The sequence below is a fragment of the Filicampus tigris genome, chromosome 11 (assembly GCF_054856515.1).
Source record: "Filicampus tigris isolate MCC_2025a chromosome 11, RoL_Ftig_1.0, whole genome shotgun sequence".
In the NCBI taxonomy this organism is placed as follows: domain Eukaryota; kingdom Metazoa; phylum Chordata; class Actinopteri; order Syngnathiformes; family Syngnathidae; genus Filicampus; species Filicampus tigris.
In genome coordinates this window covers 8,661,186-8,688,057 of record NC_141227.1, presented here as the reverse complement: position 1 = coordinate 8,688,057, position 26,872 = coordinate 8,661,186, and the positions used below count along the sequence as shown (strand labels likewise).

At 40.7% G+C, this 26,872-nt stretch overlaps 1 protein-coding gene across 1 annotated transcript; it reads left to right on the top strand.

Annotated features, from left to right (window-relative positions):
- The first annotated feature begins 2,177 nt into the window (after positions 1–2,177).
- On the top strand, positions 2,178–26,250 carry lrrfip2 (leucine rich repeat (in FLII) interacting protein 2). The gene is made up of 27 exons (XM_086045211.1): positions 2,178–2,375; positions 3,477–3,641; positions 12,775–12,861; positions 13,836–13,898; positions 14,492–14,548; positions 14,653–14,691; positions 14,875–14,946; positions 15,239–15,286; positions 15,369–15,437; positions 15,946–16,035; positions 16,351–16,413; positions 17,249–17,302; positions 17,419–17,475; positions 17,784–17,855; positions 18,016–18,129; positions 18,516–18,557; positions 18,941–19,072; positions 19,501–19,572; positions 20,167–20,337; positions 20,440–20,532; positions 20,859–20,951; positions 21,538–21,639; positions 23,993–24,125; positions 24,306–24,476; positions 24,550–24,629; positions 24,707–24,811; positions 25,540–26,250. Exons 2-27 carry the CDS (start codon positions 3,552–3,554, stop codon positions 25,648–25,650), a joined length of 2,280 nt encoding a protein of 759 aa, XP_085901337.1. The 5' UTR covers positions 2,178–2,375; positions 3,477–3,551; the 3' UTR covers positions 25,651–26,250.
- Positions 26,251–26,872: the final 622 nt, after the last annotated feature.

Below are 26,872 nucleotides of genomic sequence, written 5' to 3'. Positions count from 1 at the left end.
GCCACACAACAACGTGCATCTGGTTGTTTACGGAATCTAATTTGAGTTCCAGTTCCTGGCCATGCTATCCACATTGAATCGCCAGCATCAAACTACATGTGCACAATTTCAGGATGCTACCCTCCCCCTGCACAGTCACCCCATGTTATGTTCATGGAAGCTTGCGAAGAAGTAATCAATGAGTCATGTGTCCTGATAACAACCAACTCCCTATGGGGCATCTTCAAAAGGCTCCTGAGGAGATGTAGAGAGAGAAGCATTGCTCTCCATGGGGTAATTACAAGTTGGAGCTCAATGGTTTCTTCTCCTTTTCAGAAAAAAACGTTTAAAGACAGTCCTGTAAACAATTCAAGGAGTCCTGTTAGTGCAGCAGGAGGCTTCTTCAACCACTGTTTTCCATCTTGTGACGCATGGAGACCACAGTCATGTTACACAAACACACTCATGCACAAGTACTGCACTCCACTGTATTGAGGTGCATTTGTTACTACTAGGTGAGAATAATATAAAACAGCTGAAAAGGTAGGAAGACACACATGGAGACAATTTCATGCTTGGTGCAGCTGAGTACACGGCTGTCTGGCCCGTGACAACCAGCCAAGTCATTGGGTGCTTCTCAGTTAAAAGGGTAATAAACTAGACAAACACACAGCAAACAACACTGCCCGGCGGCCTAAAGCATTTTGTTTGTAAACTATGCTTGCATCAAGTGCTCATACAATGATGCAACTAATTTATTTATGATATAAGAAACATGAATTCACATGCTCATTCAAAAGTGAAATTTCACATTTTTCAACTTTGAAACAAAAAATGACACTGCAACAGCTGCCAGGAAGAATCCAGTGTTGCACATCTGATGTGTATTATGGTGAAACATTATCACAATATCCATGAAAGCTAAATAATCAGCACTTGAAAGACTGACCAAATTGAGACTGCATGGCTGAGGACATCTTAGGCATTTGGGTTAAGACTCCTGTAAGCCTTAGCAGCACAATAGTAGAGCAAGCTGAAGACAAACCAGTCTTAACTCAATGTAAATGAGACAATGCAATAATGCAGTGTGTGGGCACTTATAGTGTCTGTCAAGAATTCGTCATTGTTGTGTCTGCATTATGTTTGAAATGTGCATAATTAAATTTGTTTGATCATTTTATGCAATCTAGAGAACTTTGAATGTTTCAGCTGTACTGTATTGTATAACGTGCTTCGAAATTATTATGGAAACTTCAGACTTTTTTTCTTGTTTTATTTTGTTTGATCATCTTTAGGTTTCTGAATAAATTCTGTACTTTTATAGATGCCTTTAAACATGCATTATTATTATAACAATAGAATAGAATAGAATAGAATAGAATAGAATAGAATAGAATAGAATTATAAATAAGGCCACCAACACACTCTGTGAGAAACAAATCTGAGTACGGTATACTGCAGCGATGCTCTACATTACTACAACCGCAATAGTTCGTTGTTTGATACTTTTGGGGTACAAAACTGAGATTCGTTTTACAGTTTAAAGATATTATTGCGGATGAAGCTCTAAACCTGGCTGGTTAGTGGTTAACCTAATTACCGTAAGGTACAAGGAACGTCAAGCAGACGCTCTTAAAAGCATTAAGAAATGATCAGATACTACCCCCATGTGGCTATAAACAGAACGTGCAAATTAGAAAGAGTGCTCATTGGATTTAGATTGTATTTTCAATGCAAAAACACTTTCCAAGTTGAAAATTGAACAGACACCGTCAATTGTAATGTTATTAAATTCATCCAAGTCAACCTAATTTAATTACTGGTTACAACGTATTAAAACTGATTAACATTTTTTTTTTTTTAAAAAAGGTCCTCAAGATCTGGCTTGTGGGAAAGCTTGATTTTTATCAAACGTTTTAGATGTTGATGTTATCACGTCATGTAAAAAGTTGTCCCCATCGTGCCCTGAGCCCTCCCTCTGCCCATCTTTCAAACTCGTCTTAAACACTTTTTTATTCTTTGGCTTGTGACTCAGCATGAGATTCTCTACTGTGTTGGTGTTTTACTGTTTTTATAGTTTATTATTTTAACCATCTTTGATTCTGTACGACAAATTTTTGTTCCATGCACACTTTGTATGCAGCGGTAATTGTTTTAAACTGCTGTATAAAGTTGCGTTTAGTTAAGATGCGACCATTGAACGCACCATCACGCCCTAATTTTCCCAACATCCGGGAACCTTTGAGCTAACCAGTGTGGAGACTGGTAAGGAAGGCAGTGGTGGAAAGGCGAACTGATGACAGCTGTCAGTGGGGACAAAAGCACTTCCAAATTCTGAAGAGAGGACTAATGTCGGACCCTTAAACCACCGCGGGTTATTTATAGACGTCGAGAAGGTAACTTGACTTTTTTGAGTAGGAAATACGAGTGGAAGAGCACTGCCAGTTTCCCCTGTCTGTTGAGGGAATCGAGGGCTAGCTTCAATGTTAACAAGCTAACGACAGCCGAATCAGTCTGCTTGACTTCCACTAATTGTTTTGGGTTAAGAGTGGTATTAAAACAGACACGTTTGTACAAAGGTCATGTTTCTGTTTCGGGTTTGTGCAGTTTGTGTTAAAACTCGTTTGGTCAGTAGTTAATGGCTATTGGACAAGACAAATGCTAATCTTGCTAGCTTATCAGTGTGCTGACAAGCGTAACATTTTCCTTTACGTTAGCAAAATAACTTCTGGATAGTTACACAAGGCTTGTTAAATTTTACGTTTCATAAACGATAGAATTCAAAGATTGTATTGTATTTTGGATTTGCTAGTGTTTCGAAAACTTGTGGAGTTCAGTGACGTTAGCTATTTGAATTTGGTTAACGCTTGCATTGATTGTTGAGCGTCAACTATAACAATGCATTTATTCGTGACAATTGTGTTTGTAACACTTGAACATGTTGATCTAACATCAATAATTTCTTTGAAATAATAAATAAAATGAGGTGCGAAGTGAATGGTTTCCATTTTTCAATGTCCTTCTAGCGGTTTTCTTTCTTTGTCTGTACCAGCCAGTCAAGGTGCTATTCCTTCTGTAAATGTAATCTGGCAACTGTTTAATAGAGTGAATTAGTCACACGTTACTGTGTTGATTGTGAGGACTATCCTGTAGTCAGACCACTCAGCCACACTATGAACCTCCAGTTCAAACCAGGCCGCAATAGTTGCTATTATTGTTATTATCAGTCATTTTTACAAATGCATGCTCAAATTCTATGCTTGTCACAGTTCAAGATGGTTCATGTCAAGCACAACTGTTATCCAAAGCCCTTGTTGCATACATGAATGATGTGTTTTTGCTGGAATAGGATTTGGAGAGAGGGGGGGTTGATTTTGATGGCCTATAATGCCCACAGTGATTATGGAGAGTTAGGGTTAGTGTGCACCAATACCGGGAAGTAAAGTTGTGTTGAATTTGCTGATCAGATTAAGACTTGCCCTCTGTTTTCACACTAGGTTTTTACAACAGTTGAATTCACGCCATATCGTCTTGCACATCACCAGAGGAGCTGCTACAGTTGGTGGGACAACATGGGCACACAAGGCACTGGTAGGAAGCGTGCCCCACTGAAAGATCGCTTCTCCGCAGAAGATGAAGCCTTGAGCAGTATTGCACGAGAGGTAAGTCTTTAAATAATGATTAAAATACATGCTTGAGTGTTTCAAGAATATAGTTTGTTTTCAGATCTTCTATTTCACGTCTGTTTACGATCTCCTTTCCACTCAAAAGTGGTTCATATGATTTATTACTCAATCTAAAACGTAGGAAGTATTTGAAGTCTTTATCAGCACTTTATCAAAAGGTTTGGACATTGATCTGACTGGGTTACTGACTGAAAGGATATTCAGTTGCATATCAAACGCAGGTTAATATAAATCCCTTATTCATGTAATGATATTTTTTTTATATGAATATTAAAATAATGCTGTATAACAGTGTGCATTTACATGATTTGTGTCCCTCAAACCGTCCTATAAATTAATCTACAGAATGGCCATGAATATACTGCGATGTAATGTAAAATTCTGTTATGCTTTTGTTTATGACAAAATCAGCATGTAAAGCTGTATGGTACCCATGTTTTAACAACATATAAGTTATGGATCCTGTTCAAATATGCTTTCTGGTGTTTCAGTTGATAACAATAGCTAATATGTACCGGTAAATAGATTTAGGAAAAATGGTCTGCTTTCTGACTACTATCAGGTGTAATATATGCAACACAATACAGTATATGTGTATGAATTAGTGTGATACATACCAATATGAATGCATTTTAAAGTTATTTCTTCATACATTATGCATCAAATATTACTCCATTGAAGCGTAGTGGTCATCTATATGTCAACACCCACTAATATGTGGATATTCAGGTTTTGCTATGGGTAGCTGCTTTCGCTGCACCATGTTTTTGTCTGAGGGAAACTACCTATCTTGTAACAACTTGTCTGTGTATTACTTCACTTTGTTCTACTGCAGGGCTGCCATTCTTTAGTTCTTTTTTTCAGAATGCTCTTACTACTGTCCTAACATGGAAGGACAACATAATGGAAAAACAATATTTTCTTATAACAGGTTGGCTAAATGGTCACTTCTTTGCTTGTGATTTGTAATTTGGTTCATACCTTTACACATCTGTTTTTAATGACTCATTTTAAGAATGACTCCTGTCTAAAAGCTGTCCAGGCCCTCATTCTTGGGCACAAAGCACAAGGCTCCATTTGCTTTCTTTACAGTCATGGCAGCCCGTCATAGAAACATGAGTCATCTGACCCACCCCGCCAGCTTCTAAATTTGAATCTCTTTGCAACAAAACAGTGATTAGATTGACTGTGTGGGGAGTTCAGGTGGTCAGTGCGAAACATGTTGAATATTGTCCTTGCAAAGCAGCATCTGCCTTATTTTGGTATTGTCTTCATTTTACATGACTTCCAGTAATTGTTATTATTATTTTATTATTACCGTCAAAGGAGTTATTATTTCTATTGGTTATAGATCTGTCAGTGACCAACAATTTTTAAATCCTGGAAAAAGGGAGTGTGTTTGTGCCTGCAGAAATGATGGTTCACGGTAGGTTCATGCTTGCTGTGTAAACAGTCAGTTTTGTTGTGGAGAGTAACAGAGACATGACTTTTCTTCTTCTCGTCATTTGCTACATTTACGCATGTCTTTCGCTGTCTAGGCTTGTATTGGACCTTTGGGTTTGGTCCATGTTGTAATTCTCAACAATCAGTCTCAACTTTGTTGTTCTATTGACACTATTTCCATCTTAGGAGAGTGCTCTGACATGATGTCACATTTCTTCTTCTGCTAAATCATGTACCTCATTATGTGGGTGCCACACAGTGTTCAGCCTGAGACACCACAGTTGAATTAAACGGTGACAAACTTGTGTTGCTAAAACTCTGGGTAAATGGTAGGTTTTGCTAAATATTACTTGAAGCACTGTTGTATTCAATTAAATGTTTTGCACTTCACTGTATTCCTTGAAAAGAAGTTGTGCAATCACATATTTTGATCAGAACTTGTTCTGGCGACTGGATTATTTGTTTCATTTATTTAAATTAGCTTTATTGTTATTCAATATCAAATTAGTTTTTTATGCCCAAAGACAGCTGGGATAGGCTCCAGCACCCCCGTGACCCTCGTGAGGATGAAGCGGTGTAGATAATGGATGTATGAACAAATGGAAAAAAATAAAATTAACATTAATTTCATGTAATTTTAAAGGGAAATGCTACAGTGAAATATACATAGGTCTTTATTAAATAATCTGGCATTAGGTTTTGTTGTTGTTGGTTTTTTTCAAACTTTTAGTATCAAAAGTGCGAGTGGAATTGATATTTGGGATCGTGTCGGTGACTACTTAAAGTAGCACTGGGCAAGAAATCGACCTTAATAAAAAATGTTCACAACTCTTTTGATGAAACATTGACTTACGTCAAGTACAGTAGTTGAATGGGACTTCATGCCCTGAGGGGGTCTGTATCATTTTTACTGGCACAAAGCAACTTTGAGGAGGATGGGATCAACCCTGGCAAACAAAAAAATACGAATGTCTTGAATTGCTTTACGGCATACTCACTTCCTCCTTTCGCTATAAGGACGGCTCAGGATTTCACGACACTACGTGCTGGCACGCATGGGAAATGTGGTTGATTTTTGTCAAAACACTACCGCTTTTGTCCACATGGCCCCGCCATAATCAGCAAAAACTGACATATGACACAATGTTGCTTTAAGAGTTTAAGAGTTTAAAAGCGTGCATTGCGTCAGTTGTAAACAAGTGCGCACAGCAGAAATGGGGCCGGATACCAGCGTCCCCGCTAAAAAAGCGGACAAAAACATCGAAAGTATGGGCATACTTCAAAGATAGGTCGAGCGAGTTGGTCATCTGCACCCTCTGTTAAGCTGATTTGGCGTACCACACCTCATGGGTACATCAGCCATGAACTAAAACTTTAAGCGACGTCACTCAGGAGTACTACTGGAAGACAAGAGAAAGCAGAAAGCTGGAGTATCGTAAATCCATCAAACTAATAATTACTGAAATTGCTTGTAGGTAATATTACGTTGGTTCCGCTGCTTTATGTACCTATAAACAGTAAACCACGACATCAGTTTATATATCTGCTCCTGGAAATTCTCTCTGTGGGCGCAGCACAGCATACAGATCGTATTTAGGATGACGTCCTGCTCCCGCTGCTTTAAAAAAATAAATAAATAAATAAAACCTAGCGGAAACACTGGCCTACTAACCATAGTCCATGACTGTACTAATATATAATGTGTGCTTTTTCATTTTTATAATATTCAAGTATGCACTGCTTTATCTGTTCCAGGTTTAAGCACAGATGTTAATTCTTTTACTTGGGCTGCTGCACATGCGCGCACACATTGTTTCACCGTTATGTATAGATAAATACCTCATTCATGTTCACACGTCATGATGCCTTCAAGGCCTGCACAATGTGTCTTTTGAACATCGCGATTGTGATGTGCGCATGCGCGATAGTCACATCGTAGGACGTGCGATGTTTTAACTTTTTTTTTTCTGACAACACGCAAACTTTTGTTTTGCTTCAAAAAAGCAGCAAGCTACTCCGTGCTCTTACACAGCCTGTCTCGCTCACCCCCTCCTTCCTGCCAATCAGTCACTGGCCCCTCCCCCTCCACTTATCAGGCGACATGGAGGAGGCGGCAGAAGCGGCAGTGGATTAAGTCCCCAAAAGAAAGTCAATATCCAAAATATGAAAGTATTTCGGCTATAAAAAGGAAGATTCAGAACAACAAAACATCCTTTGCCAACAGTGCCTCACCGTTGTTGCTGCAATCGCCGTCACAAGACCCTGTATGAGCAGTTCAAACTGAGAAGTGGGACCCGAGGTGAAACTTCATCTACTCGAAAAACAATTACAGACGCGTTCGCCAGCATAACTCCTTATGATAATAAGTCCAAACAGCACCGACAAATCATGGATGCAATATGTGTTACAGACCGTTTTAGTTATTGTTATATTTTTGTGAACAACTCAGGGGACTATTGCACCTGCACTTTAAATTTTAATATTTTTGTTCTAATTTGTTTACAACTTTGCTGCAGTTTCACAAAGTTTTTATTATCTTAATGTTATATTTTTGTAAACAACTCAGGCGCAAGTACACCTGCTTTTTAATTTTTTTATATTTTATAGTTTAGTTTAAAGGGGCGGCACGGTGATCGACTGGTTAGCACGTCCGCCTCACAGTTCAGAGGTCGTGGGTTCGATCCCGGCTACGGCCTCCCTGTGTGGAGTTTGCATGTTCTCCCTGTGCCTGTGTGGGTTTTCTCCGGGTACTCCGGTTTCCTCCCACATTCCAAAAAACATGCATGGTAAGTTGATTGGACTCTCTAAATTGCCCCTAGGTGTGATTGTGAGTGCGGACGTTTGTCTTTGTGTGCCCTGCGATTGGCTGGACACCAATTCAGGCTGTCCCCTGCCTACTGCCCAAAGACAGCCGGGATAGGCTCCAGCACGCCCCGCGACCCTTCTGAGGATAAGCGGTATCGATAATGGATGGATGGATGGATAGTTTAGTTTAAAGGTGTTTATAACTCTGCTGCTGCTTTAGAGGTTTTTTTATTTTCTTCTATTTTTAAATGACTCAAGGGTCTAGTGCACCTGCTCTTTTTATTTTTTGTTTAAAATATGTTTAATATTTTGCTGCTGTTTACATTGAAGTGTGAGATACAATGTTAAATAATAATAATAATAATAATAATAATGTTACAGAGACATGACCGCTGTGATCCCTTTTATGTACAGCAATCATCATTCACAGATGAACCCCCTTAGTCTGGATTAAACGATATTATATGAATACAATGATGTCATGATGAGTTAACCAAATTATTCCCAAACAAATCTATTCAAGTCATCTGGTGAAAATTCTATTTTTAACATCGCAAACCCCCCAAAAATCGCAATGTCATTTTTTTCCAACATCGTGCGGCCCTAATGCCTTCCTAAAAGAGATGTGACTGTTCATTCAATTTCAAAAGGTTTTTTTACTTTAATAAAGAATTTGAATAAGATTTCAGGAGTGTTTTTTTGGAATTAATAATCGTCAAGGCAAAAATAATCGCTAGATTAATCGAAAAATGTATTGTTAGACTAATCGTAAAAATAGTCGATCGATTCATCGGGAGAAAAATAATCGTTTGGGACAGCCCTAGTCTGGAGAGTAAAAGACACAAGGCTGTTCTTTGTACCTTCATCTCGTCATTGACTACATTTATATGCAGTCAATATTCGGGTTAAGGTCAAAATTCAGAGTCATTTGGAATAACCCGTTTACATGGCTTGAGCGGAGAGAGTTACCTCCCACATTTAAATAGACCAATTGAAATGGCGAGGCACGGACGGCATGACGCAATTTACGTCATCTCCGCATGTTACTTGCTTCCGTCAATACAACACATATCCATGTCAATTACCGCACGAATGAAGCAGACAATTTCCTCCTCGCTTTAAAAGTGTAGTGTCGTACTTTAGCTCTCGCTGTTTTGTTTATCACTAAACATGTATTTCTGATGACTTGCGCGCCAAACACCGCGCATACAAGCACTTCCTGTACTACAAAGACCAAGATTCCTTGCGATTGAGCATGCGCAAAGTGCTCCGTGCATTCGGGATATTCCGATTGTCGTATACATGCATGCATATTCGGGTTGGAAAGGGGCCAGAACATAAGACGGCAGTCGCTGGGGATCTGGGTGGTGGAGATTCACAGCACTGCGGTGTACCACTCACAAGGCAACGGGCTCTGTGATCAATTTCAGCATTCTGTGAAAGCCGCTCTGCAGGCCAGCCTTAGGGACAGCAACTGGGCTGACTAGACCCCATAGAGCATGCTGGGTGTCCGATCTGCTCAAGGAGGACTTCCAGACATCATCTGCTGAGCTGGTTTACGGCCATCCACTGCATGTCCCTCGGAAATTCCTCACTGATGCTGTAGCTGCTGCCTCCCATGTTGTGTACCATGGAGTTGTCGATATTTTTGTCCCCGTTCCTATATCTCCCCCACTCCTATGCACCCGCGGACCTTCATTGGGCTAAGTACGTCTTCGTTCGCCATGTCCGCCGGTTATAGGACCTCGCTGCAGCCCCCTGACAAGGGGCCCTTATGAGTGGTGGAAGCAGGGGATAAGAGCTTTCTGGTGGCCATCGGAGGTAAACCAGAGTCGATCACGATGGACCACCTCAAGCCTGCTCATGTGGATGTCACTGTGCAGCGGAAGTTTGGGGGAGGCCATTTTGTCACTTGTCGACTGAGAATGACATCACAACTGCTCAGGGGTCAGGTAACGAAGCTGAGCCGTGACTGGTCGTCAGAATGCTGTGCTTCAACTAATGGGCCTACTGGGAACATATTCTTGAAAAAAAATGTGTTTGGGTTGATTACTACTTTAAGTAACAGTTCACGTCTACTACAAAGAGGATGGCTATTGAATTTTAAATTTTCAAAAAGTTTATCAGTTGATTCAGAAATACATTGAGAACTATTAAGGTCCAAACCATCCTTGAAACAGTCACCTAACCCTTAAATCTGACATTTAGAGGTCATAAAAAACGAAATGGAAAAAGCTTAAGCACCAACAATCATTTGGGAGGAGGGAATTGCAGTGTATAAAAAAAAAAACCCAGAAACCCTCAACTCAAATTTACTATTGCAAAATCCCTTAAAGGAACATTTTCTTCCCACAACTTAAAACAGTTCCCAGTGTCATAACATGTTTATGACGTGCTTTCATCAAATTACCCCAAGATTATGAATAAATAACATTGAATATAAAAGTATGTGAACAGTTGGGAATTACCTCGATTTCTGCATGTTTTAGGAACACTATGTAAACATTCACAGTCAAGCCTGGAGAAATGACTTCCTCGAAGTCAGGAGTCAGCAGAGTCCAGTAAATGTGACGAACACACATCCGTTTTGAGTTTTCTATTCTGAAAACGCATGGCCAGCTGTGTACCATTTCCTTGCACAAAAGTGCTCTCACATTACCGACAATTAAGAATTGTTAACTACCATAAAACTGTAAAGGGGTTACCCAAGTATCTTTAAAAGATGTTCATCTGTGCATGGTAAGACATATAGCTGATTGCCAAAACCAACACTCTGCACTCTCACTAAATTTGCTCATGACGCACGTATAGGCTCCTTTTCATTATAACTTGCAGAGGCAGAATTCATCACCAAGCCACCAAAATACACTTGCTAAGCAATGTAATGGCGTGGCGCATGACATTGCCAAACACAATTATCCCCGGTGTCGACCAATTAGTTGAACAGTATTGAAACATTATTATCAAAAAACAATGCTGGTTTATACTGATAAGGCAAGACTATCTGTGCTACTAATACTGCAGCTATACTTACTTTTTCACTTTGACAAAATCATGTTTTGGCCGTTGCTTCAAAGTGGTCCTTTCGCTCTTGAACTTCTTCCAGCCTAGCAATCAAGTCACCGGTGGAGAAACTCCATCTGGGGATGGTTAGGGTGTTAATTTGGGGAATATTGAGTTTCTGTATACAAATAAACAAATAAATGTTACATTATCTATATGTCACCTTTAAATTTCAAATATTGTAATATATTGTTGATCCCTCATCATCCACACCAAATGGACATATTTAGTAAATGGGAGGTCATAAATTTGACATGGCCTCAAAAAACGTTGATTAAAAACCTCAAGATGCCCTTTATAGCTCAACGGCATCGTTCTCAGATAAAAGATCATTAGGTGCTACTACGGTTGAGTTGATGGTTGAATTTGTTTTCCGATTAGTGAGACAGTCCCATGACGTGCTTGTCATTGAGCTGAGGATATATATAGACATAGGCAGACCTCAGCTGTGCTGCTGTGGAGAGCAGCTCATCAGCCACACAGCTCAACAGGTGCAAAGCACAGGGCCAGCCATCTCATCGGTATCTTCCAATTACATCAGTCTCCACTTTGCAGAAAGCATATTTCATTTAGGCAATCCCCAACAAATACTCTGAATAACTCTTGGAACCCCCCTATCTTTGTATTTTCATCAGGCAGAAAAGTACAATGCAGTATGCATTGCGTTCTCAGGACCTCTTTTTGCTCTCTGTCCCAAACTTTCTGTTCAAATATCGTCCGGGGGGGTGCTATTGAAGTTTGCAGTTGGAATTGCTGACGGAAACCAGTTTAAAATCAGAGGCGGACCAGCCTATAGGCGGGGATTGTTGGCCCACCCCCCACCGGAAACTCCGGAGCTGCGAGTAGCAGCACATACTGTATTTTTACTTTTCGTATCCTGACATTTCTTTCGTAACAAGAGGCAATATTGTCCTGTTGAGGCATTTCGTAACTTGAAAATTTCGTATGAAGAGACGTTCGTAAGTAGAGGTACCACTGCATTTGGACTAAGGGGAACTTTCAGATAAGCTCCTGTCATTAAATCATTCACTGTCAGACATTTTCAGACCCTCTTTTACCCTAACGTTTGAAACAATTTGAAAAAAATATAAATACATTTCTGGCATTGAATGGCTGGGCTGTGAAAAGTAAATTTGTCACTGGCAGTGAATGAGTTTAACTAAAATGTTGGCAATGTTTAGAGTGCCTCTGAGAGAACAGTAAATAGTTAGGCTCATTTTTCATATTTGCTAACCGAGTAGCCCAATACCTATTATGGGTCACATTGTTTTCTCATGTTTCTTGTTTGCATGCTTACAAATGTGTTAATGTTCTACTGGAATCTGCACCACGAGACCTTAAAATGAACATTCCTGAAACCAATGGTCATCCAATGAACTGGACATCACAGTTAGTTGGTTAGATGGTCTCCAACTGTTTCATTCTGTAGCCCAGCCTAGTCCAGTAGTACATAATATTACATTTTGATCCTTTGATGAATTTGATTTCAATTTATGAATCACCTGAGGAAAAAGGAAGGTTTAATTCTCCCTTCTAGATTTTCCCATGGTGGTGTCCTTTTAAATTGCTTTGTTTCCCTGTGCATTTTGTAATAACCAATTGCTCTCCTTTTGTGACAGTTTGTTACAGTTAATGATGGGTCTAGTTATCATTTTGATTTTTTTTTTGTTTGCTCTACCCATAATGCTACTGCTTTTTTTCTGTGTTTCATGAAACATTCTGGTAATATGTGATATTGCTTCTGAGGTATCTCAGTTATTGAGTGGCTAACAAGTGTGTTCCATGTTGTGTCCAACAGGCGGAGGCCAGGCTTGCAGCAAAGAGAGCAGCGCGGGCAGAGGCCAGGGATATTCGGATGAGGGAACTTGAACGTCAGCAGAAAGAGGTATATCTTGTAATTTTATAAACTCATTGTAAGCAATCAGTTCTTGGGACAAACTCCTCCCATCATAAAGGCATATCATTCAGTTTCAAAGTAATCGCAAGACCTTGGAGGTTTTGCTAACAACTCTGGGAGTCCATCTTCCATAAACAACCCTCTCACCAGAACATTTCATGAGATTTTACGAGAATGAAGAGAGCTCGCGAGATGGTACTTTATGAGAATTGCTCCTCTGAAGCCAAACACTCTTCAATGGAAACACCTACAAGTATTGTACTTTATAAACATTTTAGAAATATCACTTTTTTGGGGGCCAAAAACTGTAATGGTAACCCAGCTACACAAATGTAAATTTAAAGGTAACTGTTACACAGCCTTTTCGTCATCGGATTTATTGTGCCTCTGTTTTTTTACGCTGAGTGAAGGCACACCGGTGCTGCGACAATAGTGTCTATGCTGGGGTTTGTGTAAAACACGCAAACTTTCTGTTTAAAAGACGCTTTTGATTGTCTGTGAAGTCAAGGCTCCGAACTATAAAATCTAAACCTCTTTTAGATTCTTGACTGTGTAAACATTGCAATATAATAGTTATTCCAAAATGAGTCACGTAACCTCTAAATTCATCTCACTTTACATTTCGAGTTCCATTATTTGGATCTGCATCTGCACGTAGAGTTTTCACTTGCACATTGAGAATACAGTATGGTTGGTGCACATTATATCCTGTGCTCGCTTGGCTGTCAACTTAATCTTGTACATGGCAACCTTTTCCCATCTGAGGCAGAAGACTGCTTTGGCATTGAAGCTCAAAATATTTCTTACAAAAAAAATTAACATGCAAATAAAAACCCTTTGCATGTCCACACAAATACCAACATTTCTATTCTTGAAACAGTTGTTGGCCACGATTGAAATTTCAGCAGTTTTGTGTGATTTATGATTGTATGTTTTTCCTGGCACTTCCTCCCTCTGTCCAGCTTTCTTACCGCTCATCTAGCAGCAGTAGCAGCAAAAAATGGGGTCAAATCCACCAGTGGATGGTAGGCGAGTGGGAGTGTTGCAGACCACTAACGCAGCCTGTTGTGTGGGTTTGAGCTCCAGTTAGTTTTGACCCTTAATACGCTACTCTTGAGTTACTGACCATAATGAACCTCCCTGCGGAAATAGCATTAGTGTATTTGCTGTGGATGGTTCTCAGCTTGACTGAATCGATGGTGGAAGTCATGCTGTTTAGTTTGGGCACAAAGCCATTTTTCAGATTCCACTTGTACTTTGCATTCAGTTAATTGCTTTGCATGTTAACGAATTGTCTTTGCATGGTCTTATTATTCTATCTGTTTAAGAATTGCTACAGTGGGGAATGGGAGATGAAGACTGTAGCGGTAGTAATGTTTTAGAATTGTTGAATGTTGAATGAAACTCAAATAGCTACCGCCTTTGTTTTAATACACTTGTCTGAAAGGAATATTAAATGACTAACAGTAGAAGACAGATATGCTATCCATTTGGTCATAAACAGGATGATTGTTTTGCTTGGTGTGGGCTTTCCATAGCAACGTTTTGGCCTAATCCACCCCTGTAATTGTGCCTCTTGTACTCTCTAATTCTTACCGACTTTCTTTCTTGACTCCAGGCTGACTCAGAAAAAGCTAGAGGCACTAGTAGTAGTAGATCGAGCAGCCGTCATCGGGTGTGTATATTTCCGCCCTACTTTCCTACTTCCTTTTTTTCTAGCTTACATTTCCTTTTATCTCTCCTCTCTGTCCCTTTTTTTGTTTGTTTCAACATCAACAGGGCCTGGATGATGATGTCATGTCTGTCCGCAGCTACAGAGTGCGTACATTTTGCACACCCGCTGTTATTCACGCTCAAAAATCCACGCTTGTTGAAAATAATATTTATTGCTAGGAAATGGTTTGTTATATCATTTCATTTTAAACAGAAGTCCAGTAAAATGCCTCTCTATGTTCATGCTCATTGTGGATGTATGATAATGTTTATGTACTGCATTTGAAGTCAAGCTCATCAGCCATCCGTGACTTGGACTCTAACAGGAGTCGATCCAGTTCCCGTAGAAAAGACTTCTTGGTGCGTTTTGCGTGCATGTGCAGTTGTCTTTGTGTACTGCGTGTTGCATACTGTTGTGAATGGAACGTTCCCAGTTTGCTTTTTAAAATGAATATTGTAGCTTGTTTTTATGTTTCCTCATAAAATAGAGTACCTCCATGACGTAGCAGCTTGTGGTTAAAATCGGTGTTCTTGAGAGAGCGTTTGCTTGATGACTTGATTGACCTGTTACACACCTAACAAGCTCATGAAAGGTGTTCACCACCTATTTGACATTTAGTTTTTTTCCTCCTTGCTCCTGTTCTCTCTTCAGTCTGAAGGTGTGACAAATAGCTCCACTCTCAAGAGCTCACGTTCCACTGTATGTATTTATTGCAGACACATACATATCTGATTAGTCATTGATACTCATTGAGATTGTGACTTTTTCATGGGGAAAACAGAGTTCTGTATACAATGATCTACATGGCCATAAAAAGTCTTCATCTAGCTCCTCCAGGAAGGATCTTCTGGTTAGTAGAACTTCAATTTCATTATATTTACTATTTCGCTTTAACCTCAGACCCTTTACATAGTAGCACAAACCTCTGGTGGTTTAACTACTGAATTTGATTTAGACTTGATACATTCATCGACATTACTTAGTTTAGTGGTGCCTTGCTTTACCATGAGATGTCTTTTGTCACAGACGCTAGAGCTGTTAACACAAGCATCATAGACAACCTTTTTGTCTGAAGTCTCCCCGATGTGTTTGTTTCTGATTTTGATGCTGCTGCATCAAGCAATTGACAATGGAACTTGACAGGCACAGAGTAGTCAATCGATTTGCATTGTTTTCAAAACTAAGTATACCTAAGTTCTGGATCTCAACTCAGAAGAAGAAATGTGATCCCCTGTTAACAGTAATCACAGACCTGCACTTTGAAATCCAGGTGTTGTTTTACACAATCTGAATCTGAAGTAGTGTTTCGTGATTGTGTGTCTGTTTTTTTACTTTTTGGGGGGTTGCTGCCCCTCTAGACTGGACTGTACCACGATCAAAGGAAATACACCAGCCTATCGAAGACCAAACTTCCACCTACTTCTACCATATCCTCCTATCAGCCACGGGTCTGTCTTCTTACCCAACTAATTTTCCTTTCATACACAGACTGCTGGGTATAAAAGCCTTTGTTTGACTAAAAATATAGCCTTCACACTGTACTAACGAGTCTAAAGTTGTTAGTTTGATCATTTGCATTGTTGTGAAAAGGCACAGTCGCGCACCACCGCCATTAAACCTTTGCCAGCACTTTGGCTGCGAGTCTTGTTGAAATTTTGTATATTCAGCAAATAATGCATCCGTTTCTGTGTACCGCTACCTACTGAAAGGAATTCTCCTCCTCACATGAACTGACATTCCACTGTTGCCCTACTCTCTGACAGGCCACCACCACTGCCTCCTCCTCCTCCATCACTGGCACTGTGCTGTCACGTAGCTATAGCATGGTCAGTTTCTGTCCATTGTATGAAGACTGCCATTGCATGCGTTTACTTCAGAGGTAGACCTCCCCCTCCCTTGTGGCCATGTACTGTACATGCTCTAGGATGCGCAGGCAGGATGACTCAGATTGCTTATTTTTAGGTCCTGGATAATCTTAACTCTTGGCAGAGGCCACTGATTTATGCCTCAGCAATATTAGGTGTGTGTGATGAAGCCTAAAGATCGTATATCTCGTTGAACAAGGATTCCCATCATATTCACGATTTTGCTTATCTCATTTTGAACTACAGACAAAGTTTAACCTACACTCTAAAAACAGTTGGGTTAAAAATAACTTAATTTGTGTCAAAAATGGATCGATCCACTACATTTTGTGGGAATCAGTTTTGTCCACAATCCTACAAAAAGCTCCATGACACAAAAAACACACTACCATGTTTTTTTTTCAAATGCATAAATGGATCATTTAGAAACAGCACTAATTCTATACTCCTATGGATGGTTCTAACTTTCTACAAACAAATGTTTGAGATGAGTATTCTGATTTGCAGTGTTCCCCCCCACTACTAGTTCAATGGTATATTGTATCTCTTCAGCAGTGTCAGCTGTATTATTCCAGGAAATGTTATTTGAGTTGTATAATTTAGAGTGAGGACAGATTTTGAATGAAATCGGGGTGTGTTTGCCATACAACAATGAAAGAAAATGGCCGAACCTATAAAACGGGATACAGTGAGTGCCTCTACGTACTGCATGACCCTCTCGAGCCTAACAGCTACACAGCTCTGCACCCTCTCTGTTTTTGCTGAGTCCTGCATTGTCTCCGATGTGTGCCCTCAGGCCTCTATTTATGACGACGCTGCTCTTTACGGCTCAAGTGTGGGTTCGAGAGCTGTAAGTCTTATCAATGTAAAATGAGCACCACAACTGCCTAGTTTGTGCTTTTGACTCAAATTCTGTCCCTCCTGTCTTAATCTGGTTTTCTGCCACCCCTATCCCCTTTCACACAGCCCTCTGAATATAGCTGGTACTCCTCTGGAGCCAGTTCCACTCGCAGCAGCCCTGTGGTGAGCGCTCTAATCAGCCTCCAATCGCATGATGTCCACTAACATCTCACCCACAAGATGTCCCCCCGCTGCAGGGCTCTCTAACTTTGATCATCATTCTCTGTCATTCTCTGACTTGATATTAAGGACACTATCGTATCATTAGCCTTGAAGGATGTGAAACAAGATTTGAGATAATATCTTTTGAACTTAAGTGAAAGCTTGCATTTTGTATCTGATATTGCTGTCGGACTACAAGAGTGGGGATCCTCACGGTGTATGTTGTGGCGTGTGCTTTGTGTCAATATTTCCGTGCGTGCCCATGTCAGTCTTCCTCAGATGATGACACTGTGAGCAGCGTGTCCCAAGAACGCTTCAGCAGAGGCCGCAGGGACAGTGCGGTGAGCTTTAGGAACAAGACAGTGCTTAATCTACAATGCTCTTCACTTCTCACGGGTTATAATGTCAACTCTTGCTGTTTAGTTCTCAATACCATATATTGATGTGTCCCCCCCCCTTTCTGCCTTCCTCTTTCTTGTGTCTTGTGTCTGTTGAAAGTAGTCGTCTGACTTTTCTGACATTAGTGAGTCTGCGGCTGATTATTTCAGCCGCTCCAACAGAAGGGGCAGTATTGTGTCTGATCTGGATGATTTGAGCATCCCAGATCTGGATGCTGTAAGTCGCCAGATTCATTTCCCAGCACTGAGTGATGGAATATCTCTTTTGTTGCATGGTTTGAAAATAACATTATTTTAAGATATCCTCGCACGGTTTGTGATTTGGCAATTTTATGACTCAATATATTGGTAGAAAGCCTTCTAGTAGTTTAACGTAGCATTTGTGTGTTAAATAAAATGTGATAAATGCAGTGCATTCTTGAGTAGTGCGTTATTGTGATTAGTTGTGTTGCATCTGTAAACTTGCAGCACTTCTTCCTGATTCACGTGAACTAATTTCCCTAAATTTCAGAGTGGAGAACTGCGACGAGCATGATTACTAATAGTTTCTCAATTGTCAAAATTGTCTCCTCATGTAACATACCATATTTCTGCTTCTTTCAGCTGGACGAAAAATGTGACAAACAGTATTCCGATTACAGTCGGGTAAGTTCACCCTTCTTATTTTCCCCAGCATATTTTTTATTGAAAACAGTTCACAACATATGTACACATTTCAAACGCATCAATTTGAAATATAAATGTATTTGTCCCCAGGAAACGGTATTGCTGTATCATGCGGGAACATAACACAACTAGTAGTTCCATCAACTAAATGAATAGCAAAACTTGAATTTTGTACACGTGCACACCTTGAGGATTCTCAAGAGCCTGTTTATCAGGTTTATCAAACCACAACTCAAGCAAGTGACTGTGGCTATGCCAGCTACAGAATGATTTGACTCTTGTGCGCTGTTAGTTGACTATTTGTGTGTGCTTTTTGTGTGTTTTTTTTGTTTTGACTGGTCACCTGTATGTTGTGTTTCCAGCCATCTTCCCGTTGCGCCACCCCAGGCCTGTCAGCAGCAACCTTAGCCTCGCTGGGTGGAACCTCATCGCGACGGGGCAGCGCAGACGCCGGCAGCGTGTATGACCCAGACACTAGCCTGAGCGAGCTAAGGGTAAGGCAAACAAATAGCTCTTACCTTGTGCCGTCACATAAACAATTTGCGAGGTTGGGGTTGGAATCAGCGATAAAGTGGGGCAGGGCAGGAACAAAGAACTGCAGTAAAGCTGGGGGACGCTGTATATTTACTCTATGGTCTGTAACTGTTCTGTGCCCATGAATCTCACCAAAGCGTTGCTTCTTTTTTTGTCCTTTCGGCTGTTCTAAACATTTACTTGGCCAGTTTTTCCTTTATGTATGCACGGGAGGCTGGGATATGACGTGACCTTTTGAAGCTATTCCTTGTATGTGGGTGTGCTGGTACTGTGTATTCCAGCCAAATTCTTTTAAGAGATGGCAGCACGTGTACTTTGTAATCTCTCCTTGATCATCCCCTTCCTCTTTGTAGCCCGCGTTCAACCATTCCCTCCATCTGCTCCACAGGATATCTATGAACTAAAGGACCAGATTCAGGATGTAGAAGGGCGATACATGCAGGGGCTTAAAGAGCTGAAGGTAGAGGGGCTTGAGCTCACGGCATGCCTACTCTTGTCCTCTGGGAGCAGTATGGCGTCACTAACCCCCTGCCTATGCTCTCATATTCCCCCACCCCTGTCTCCCCCTAACCATACGGCCATGTTATCGACGTGCTCCCTGTCTTAATTGCAATGACGTTTCTTTTGCATGAACTTCCCACACTTCCTGTTTTTACCCAATTTACTGTTGGTGGCCACAATTGAAGACAAGCCTACATTTTTGTGGAAGAAGTAGCAGTGACATGCCCCACCTGCTGACTGATGGCAGTGATGTTTTGAAATTCAGCCTTTTTAATTGACTCATTGTCGGCTTGCGCTTGGTACTGTTTGATGTAGCTTACGTCCCGTAGTTGAAGTAGATTACTTTACTTCATCTTTCCTAGTTCACAGTAGTTCTTCTCTTTTAGATGCTTGCTCTGCAAATATTATACAAATGTCTTTAGAAAAAACAAGTACCAAGAAGGTGTAGGGGAATTCCTAGGCCACATAAAACGTTTTTTTTAGGTCAGCGTTTGTAAAAAAGAGGTTAGCAGTGCTTCAGTCTGTGTTATTAAAACGCTCGATTTCATGTCAGGAATCCCTTACCGAGGTGGAGGAGAAATATAAGAAAGCAATGGTATCGAATGCACAGCTGGACAATGACAAAGGCAACCTCATCTACCAAGTGGACACATTAAAAGACGTCATAGAAGAGATGGAAGAGCAAATGTCAGAGATGAAACGAGAGCTGGAAGAAAAATCAAAGGTGAAATTACCAATAAAGTCTACGTTCATATGTTTTATTGTGATCTGCTAGAATTTAGTGTGTTTTGGGTGACGTCTTTGAAACATGCTATCAATTTTTCAGGAACTAGAAAGGCAAAAGCACACATGTACTGTCCTGCAGCATAAACAAGAAGAATTGAAAGAGGGAATCCGTCAGAGAGATGAACTTATTGAGGTAGGTCTGTGCTTGCTTGCGTGACCACATCGCTGGCAACAATGTCAGCACAATGAAAGTGCTAGCGGCTCTGTGCAGGCGTCTGCTCAGACTGAGTGCAGTAACCTGATAAGGACTGATTGACACTGGCCTCCCTCTAATTCGTGTATATTTAGACAGCTATCACCACAATCCTTCCTCTTCCTTACCGCTGTGAAAAAGAAAACATTATTCTCACCCTGTTTCAATTTTGTCTGTCTGTGCATTTTTGCTTATTCTGTCCTCCATTGAATATTTCCTTCCTGTCTTGTACTCTGCATTCTTGTGACTGTTCATCACATCTCCAGGAGAACCAGCGATCTCAGGCTAAGTTAGATGCGCTCACCAGAGAGGTGTTTGACCTGCAGGAAACAATAAACTGGAAGGACAAAAAGATTGGGGTAGGAGGTCCCACATAGATCCTGCCATAGACTGAGAGGCACAAGATGGTCCGGCTTTCAAGCTGCGCAGATCTTTCGTCTCTCACGCTCTCTGCATAATGGACCCTTGTGTCATAGGCAGTGCACTCACATGTAGCAGTTTGTGCATGTCAAAATAACAAGGTGTTTAGTTGTGATCCAACAAGCTTAGCGCACAGTAAATACAATTTTAAAAAGCTTGCCGTGAACACCGCGCAGCATAAAAAACATGACTGGCTAGCGTTATATCAACTTCTGCAATGTGATTGCTGATACAATTGAGTGTTTAAAAGTAAATCATCCGGCATGATTTGCACATTTCACACGTGAACAGTTTTGACAGGCCATGAAGTGTTTGTGTTTCCCCTCCTTGCGCACTCTGTCATTCATGCTTTTTCTTTACCTCTTCTTTCCAACTAGCTTTGTACATTCTCACTGTTGGTTTGGCATGCACGCCGCATGATTGTGCATGAGGCACGGCAAGCGTGTGCTGGTGCATCGCTGTCGACTGTCCAACTTCACTGCCTCTTGTCCATTCTTGTCTTCTGTCGTGTGTCTGTGCGGCCAGGCCCTAGAGAGGCAGAAAGAGTACTTTGATTGCATTAGGAATGAGAGAGATGAGCTCAGACATGAACTTGCTGACCTCAAGGGGAAGGCCAAATCAGGAGAGGTAGGTCGGTCGTCCTGCAACGTGATAACAAATTAAGCTGTGACGTGGGTTGCTTGTCAGTCATGACTTTTGGCGGTGTTCGAAAATGACTACGTTTCAAGAAAGCATGACTGTTTCTCTTTAGACATGTTCATTTTTTACAAGGTTTTCTTAAAAAGCCTTTGAATAGATTTTCCAAAATTAAGCACTTAATTTCCTTGTATCATTTGGTCAAGGGTCTTAAAATGCTACAGACTCGAGGTGCAACGATATGTTTTTGAGTCAAGGGATGGGAATTAAAATGTTTTCTTATTTGCATCATCGATTAATCAACAAAATGATTGGCAGATTAATCAGTTATTAAAATAATCATTAATTGCACCCCTACAACAGATACAATAAAGAACATTTCCATATTTCAATTGTAATGATTTTAATCCTGTTTCAATGACTGGTGCCGTCTGAAAATGATCCAAAATTATTATAAATGATCAGTAATCTGATGGCAACCCAAGTTTCTACTAAGCTTTATTTGCAAACTGTCACTTGTTTACACCAAGGCTTGCTTTCAGAAAAAGTCTTGGAAGATTTTAGAATCCCTTTTTCAAATCTCTGGTGCCAAGTCTGTTGTCGCAACCAAACACTAGAAAATGAATGAACTCGAGATCAATGGCCACCGGGAGTAGGCTACAATTCTTCAGGAATGTTCCAGAATCTGGTGTCTGGCTTGGTGTCACATTTTCAGCCAATCATGATATTAAAAGTACTGTTTTTGAGATAATAGAAAAAGTAAATGACAATGGCTTTGGTTTTATCTCAGCTGGTACCAAACAGAACAGGCTTTGAAAAGCTTGCCCTGAAGAAGGCCTACCAAGGCTGAAACGCGTAGGCATTATCTCCAACTGGCCATGTTAAAATAAAGGCCTTTTAATCCAAAATACTTTGAGTGCCTCAGTTTCCATTTTTTGAAGTCCTGCATTGATCCCTCGACTGAAGAGCACCAAAGAGGCAGTTTTGAGAAAACTCAAAACATCAGAGATGCGCTCTGTTCTGCATTGATTGCTAGACCAGGCTTTACTTCAATATCAACAGAAAAAAATGTAAATGCATGTTTTTTTCTTTGCAGATAATGGGAAAATAAGTGCATCCTCTGGCACAAACGTCCTTTTTGTCAAAACGAGTACGCAAACAGTCCTTGATAGGTTTCCGTTAGAAATGAGCTGTCGCTGCACGGCGCAGCCAGTGCATATTGCTGTTGGCGGCACTCTCACGGTGTCTTCAGATGTAACATTTTACAGGTGCAAGGCTATCCCTGCAAACATTTGCAGCTTGAAAGCAAAGCATATACTTGTGGTCAAAAGTTCCCTGCATGTCAATAAATTACTCACTGCTTTTGCAACATGTAAGTGGGCAGTGTGCAATACCATTGACTTCCACCAGAGTCCATTCTTGTCATACACCAACAAAGATTTCTGCCTAACAGTGACGATATTGTATACCGGTACATTGTCGTCCATAATTATTGGTACCCCTGATTAAGAAATGTTCAATCACTTTGAATTTTTTGTATCTTTCTAATATTGGAACAAAAAAGAAAGGGCAAATCCAACCTTTATTTCAAGTGCATTTATTCAGTGGGAAAACAATCCCATATTAAGAAATAATTCTTTCCCTTTTGCCAACAAAACAGCACCAAATCTTCTCCGATAATGTTTCACAAGATGTGGAGAATACACAGAAAGAGGGATCTTGGACCATTCCTCTTAAATCATCCAGTGACTCCTCTTTAGCCCACTCTTTTAGCTCACTCCACAGCTTTTCAATGGGGATGAAGTCTGGGGACTGAGATGGCCATGGGAGGACATTGATTCTCTGTCAGGTCAAACGTGTCTAGAATTTTCACCATAAGCGTATCCTTCTGCAGTAAAAATGGAATGTACCTGTATTTCAAGGCTTTGAACACATCTTAACCAGGGGTGCCAATAATTGAGTGCTCTGTATTCTTTATCGTCCATGAAAATCTACAATAATTGCATCACAAAGTCACTTAAAGTAGTTGCGAAACTCATCTTCCTTTGTGTCTGTATTACACTTGTGGCTAAGTCACCACACCAGAAGGAGCCGCAATGAATTCATCCGGGCGAGTGGCATTTTCCTTATTAAAAACACATTATAAATATTTGTACTGATTTCTTTTGGGGGGGGGGGGGGGGGTGCTGCCATGTAGTAATGGCATTTCCATTCTTTTCAATGGGGAAATGATTTTTTTGGCGTTTTGAGTTAAGAGCGCAGTCAGGGGACAGATTAAACTTGTATCTCAAGGCACCAATGTAAGATGTCTGGCCTCAGTCACACTTGTGTTGTCTCCTCACAGACACACGGGCTAGTCATCATTCCAGATGGCACACCAAACGGAGACATCAACCACGAGCCCGTGTCCTCGGGAATCACCTTGGTCTCGCAAGAAGCCGCCCAGGTACTGGAATCTGCAGGAGAGGGTCCGCTTGGTAAGTCCCGCAAAAGGCTTTTGAATAACACACTAGAAGTGTTTGTCCGGGCATTGGTGTTGCTGTTCACCAAGAAGTAAATGAGGCGGTACAATGGCATGACACGGTAAATAAATTCCGCAATTCCAATAAAGCTTCCAAACCGATTGCAGTGCGTGTCCTTTTCTTTCTGTTTGACAGATGTCAGGCTACGAAAGTTAGCGGAGGAGAAGGATGAGCTGTTGGCGCAGATCAGGAAGTTGAAGAATCAGTTGGAGGAGGAGCGACAGAAACACTCAAAGGCGGACAGCGTGTACACAGACGGAGATAAGATGGAGAATGGTACCGACCTCACCTTCATTGAAATGCAGAGTAAGTTGAGCGTGTCATGATTGGGCTACACATTCATCAGTCATCTTCATTTCAAAACGCGTATCATCTGCAGGAGACGCCAACAGACAGATTAGCGAATACAAATTCAAGCTTTCCAAGGCAGAACAGGAAATGGGTACAATGGAAAAAAATGTAAGTACAGATTGCTTGTCAAATGCTTCCGAAATGTGGAAATGACTAACAGGGTTTTCCTCATCTTCTTGCTTCAGATAAACAGGCTTGAAGGGCAAGTGTCCAGGTACAAGACTTGCGCAGACAACTCGGAGAAAATAGAAGATGAGCTTAAAGCAGAAAAGCGCAAACTCCAGAGAGAGGTAATTACAAATTGCATGATTTATTAGGATGGACATTCAGAGAAAATGAAACCAGCTACAACTAGCGGTAGCAGCTGAAAACATCGTTAACTTGTCTGAGGAACCAGGATCAAAATGTTCTCTCTCCCCATTGACATCTTTTGCATTTCTTTGTTAGCCCGACTAGACAGCAAATAAGAGGCTTGAAGCAAGCATTCTTGCTTCAAGCTGTTTGTCACTCCCAGTTGATGTTTACTGCAAAACTGTCACAGAATTAAACATTGTATCATGAAACACCAACGTGTTCAATTAAAACCGTAGAATTTCATCTAACAAAGATCTGTTAGAATATTGCTAACATGCAAAAAGCTATAAATGGGCTCGCGGGAATTATCATAGATGTTAGATACAGGAAATTAAATTAATGATTTCAGTAATTCAATAATAATTACATTTATGAAAACTATTGTGAAAATGTAATGCAAATGCTCAGAGCTTCAAAGTTAAATTCGTCTGAACAGTACAGGTATTGGATTAAAAAAAAAAATGATGTTACTGTAATATGCACAATTTGAACATTTAGGTCAGTAATTCTTTTGCATACCAATAGAGGGAGCCCGCACACCACACTTTGAGGGACATTGGAGCGTACACAATATAAAATGTCATATACTAAATAAGGATGGTCATTTCATTTGGTGAGAATCACAAGCACGGTTTGTGTAATCCACTATGTTGTTGCCTGGCAGCTGCGCACATCTTTGGACAAGATCGAAGAGATGGAGATGACCAACAACCACCTCGTAAAGCGGCTGGAAAAGATGAAGGCCAACAGGAACGCTTTCCTCTCCCAGCAGTGAGGCAAAGGCGGCATCACCACCGAAGCCCTTAAAGTCGCACCGCCGACTGCCATGTAGCGCCTGGAGTGCGCCTGCTCTCCAGGCTCTAACACTTCAACGTGTGTAGCTCACCCAAAAACTCTCATCTCCACAAAAGGACAAAATAATGAGCGGAGCTGCATCTCTTTGCAAACCAAACTTTTGGTTTGTCCCGGCCGGCGGTTGCCAAGACTCAAGTGTACCAAAATAACAACAATGGGAGATACATGCGCGGAAATTTCTAGTTTCGTTTTTGTTCTGCAACCTTTTAGTCACATGATTTAAGTTCATTCTGGCTGGGTGTTTGGCTGTTCTTTTTTGTTTGTTTTGCCTAAGTTGCATGAATGAGTATCATGATGCTTTTAAAAGGACTGTCACAGCTGCTCTGGCCCTGCACCTTCCAGCTTCCCTCACACAAGCCAAGTGCCTTCTCCATCAAACAATAATGGTTTTAACTGGTGGTACAATATGTATTTAAAGAGGTGCAGATGGAAAATATAGCCAGCCAACTGCTGCAGTTTCCTTCACTTTTTTGTCAAATATTTAAAAGATTTCTTGAAAATAAATGTGTAATTTACAGAATGGTGTAAACTGTATTTTATTTCAAATAATGTTGAAAGCATTCGCACAATCCCCAAGTTTATTACTCTCTGAGTAGCGCTTTGCTTACTGTGCAGAGTCATGAAAATACATCCAGTTTTTTTTCTTTGGTGGAAACTTTGAAACAGCCCACGATTTTCCACACTTACAGTGGCATTACAAACCGGGAGTGAAGGCATAAGTTCCATCCACTCGGCTTGTGACTGTTCGACCGTGGAATGTTGATGTGGTAAAAGTGAAGTTTAGTGACGTATTAAAAATATATACCGGTATATCCATCCATTATCCAAACCGCTTATCCTTTAAATAAAAATGCCTGGTTTGACTTAAGGTTGCTCAGAACCTGGGTTTCTGCCCTCTGGAATTTGAGCATTCATGTTCATGTGAAAACATGTCTGACCACTTCCTGATTTATTTATTTAGCTTTTTTTTTTTGTCACGTAAAGATTTCCCTTTGTCAAATGTAAATATTAGTCACAGGCTCACAGCCAACACAAAATGCACTTTTTAAATGTAGGTTTTTATTATCGTGGGGTGGGGGGTTGTGAATCCAAACCTACATGGCCCTGTGTGGAAAAAGTGATTGTCCCTCAATCTTATAACT

Excerpts from the sequence above, each read along its gene's own strand:
- lrrfip2 (XM_086045211.1), top strand. The coding sequence starts at position 3,552 with ATGGGCACACAAGGCACTGGTAGGAAGCGTGCCCCACTGAAAGATCGC. Across the intron at positions 13,899-14,491 it reads GTCAAATCCACCAGTGGATG|GCTGACTCAGAAAAAGCTAG; the intron begins GTAGGCGAGTGG and ends TCTTGACTCCAG. Across the intron at positions 24,126-24,305 it reads TGCAGGAGAGGGTCCGCTTG|ATGTCAGGCTACGAAAGTTA; the intron begins GTAAGTCCCGCA and ends TCTGTTTGACAG.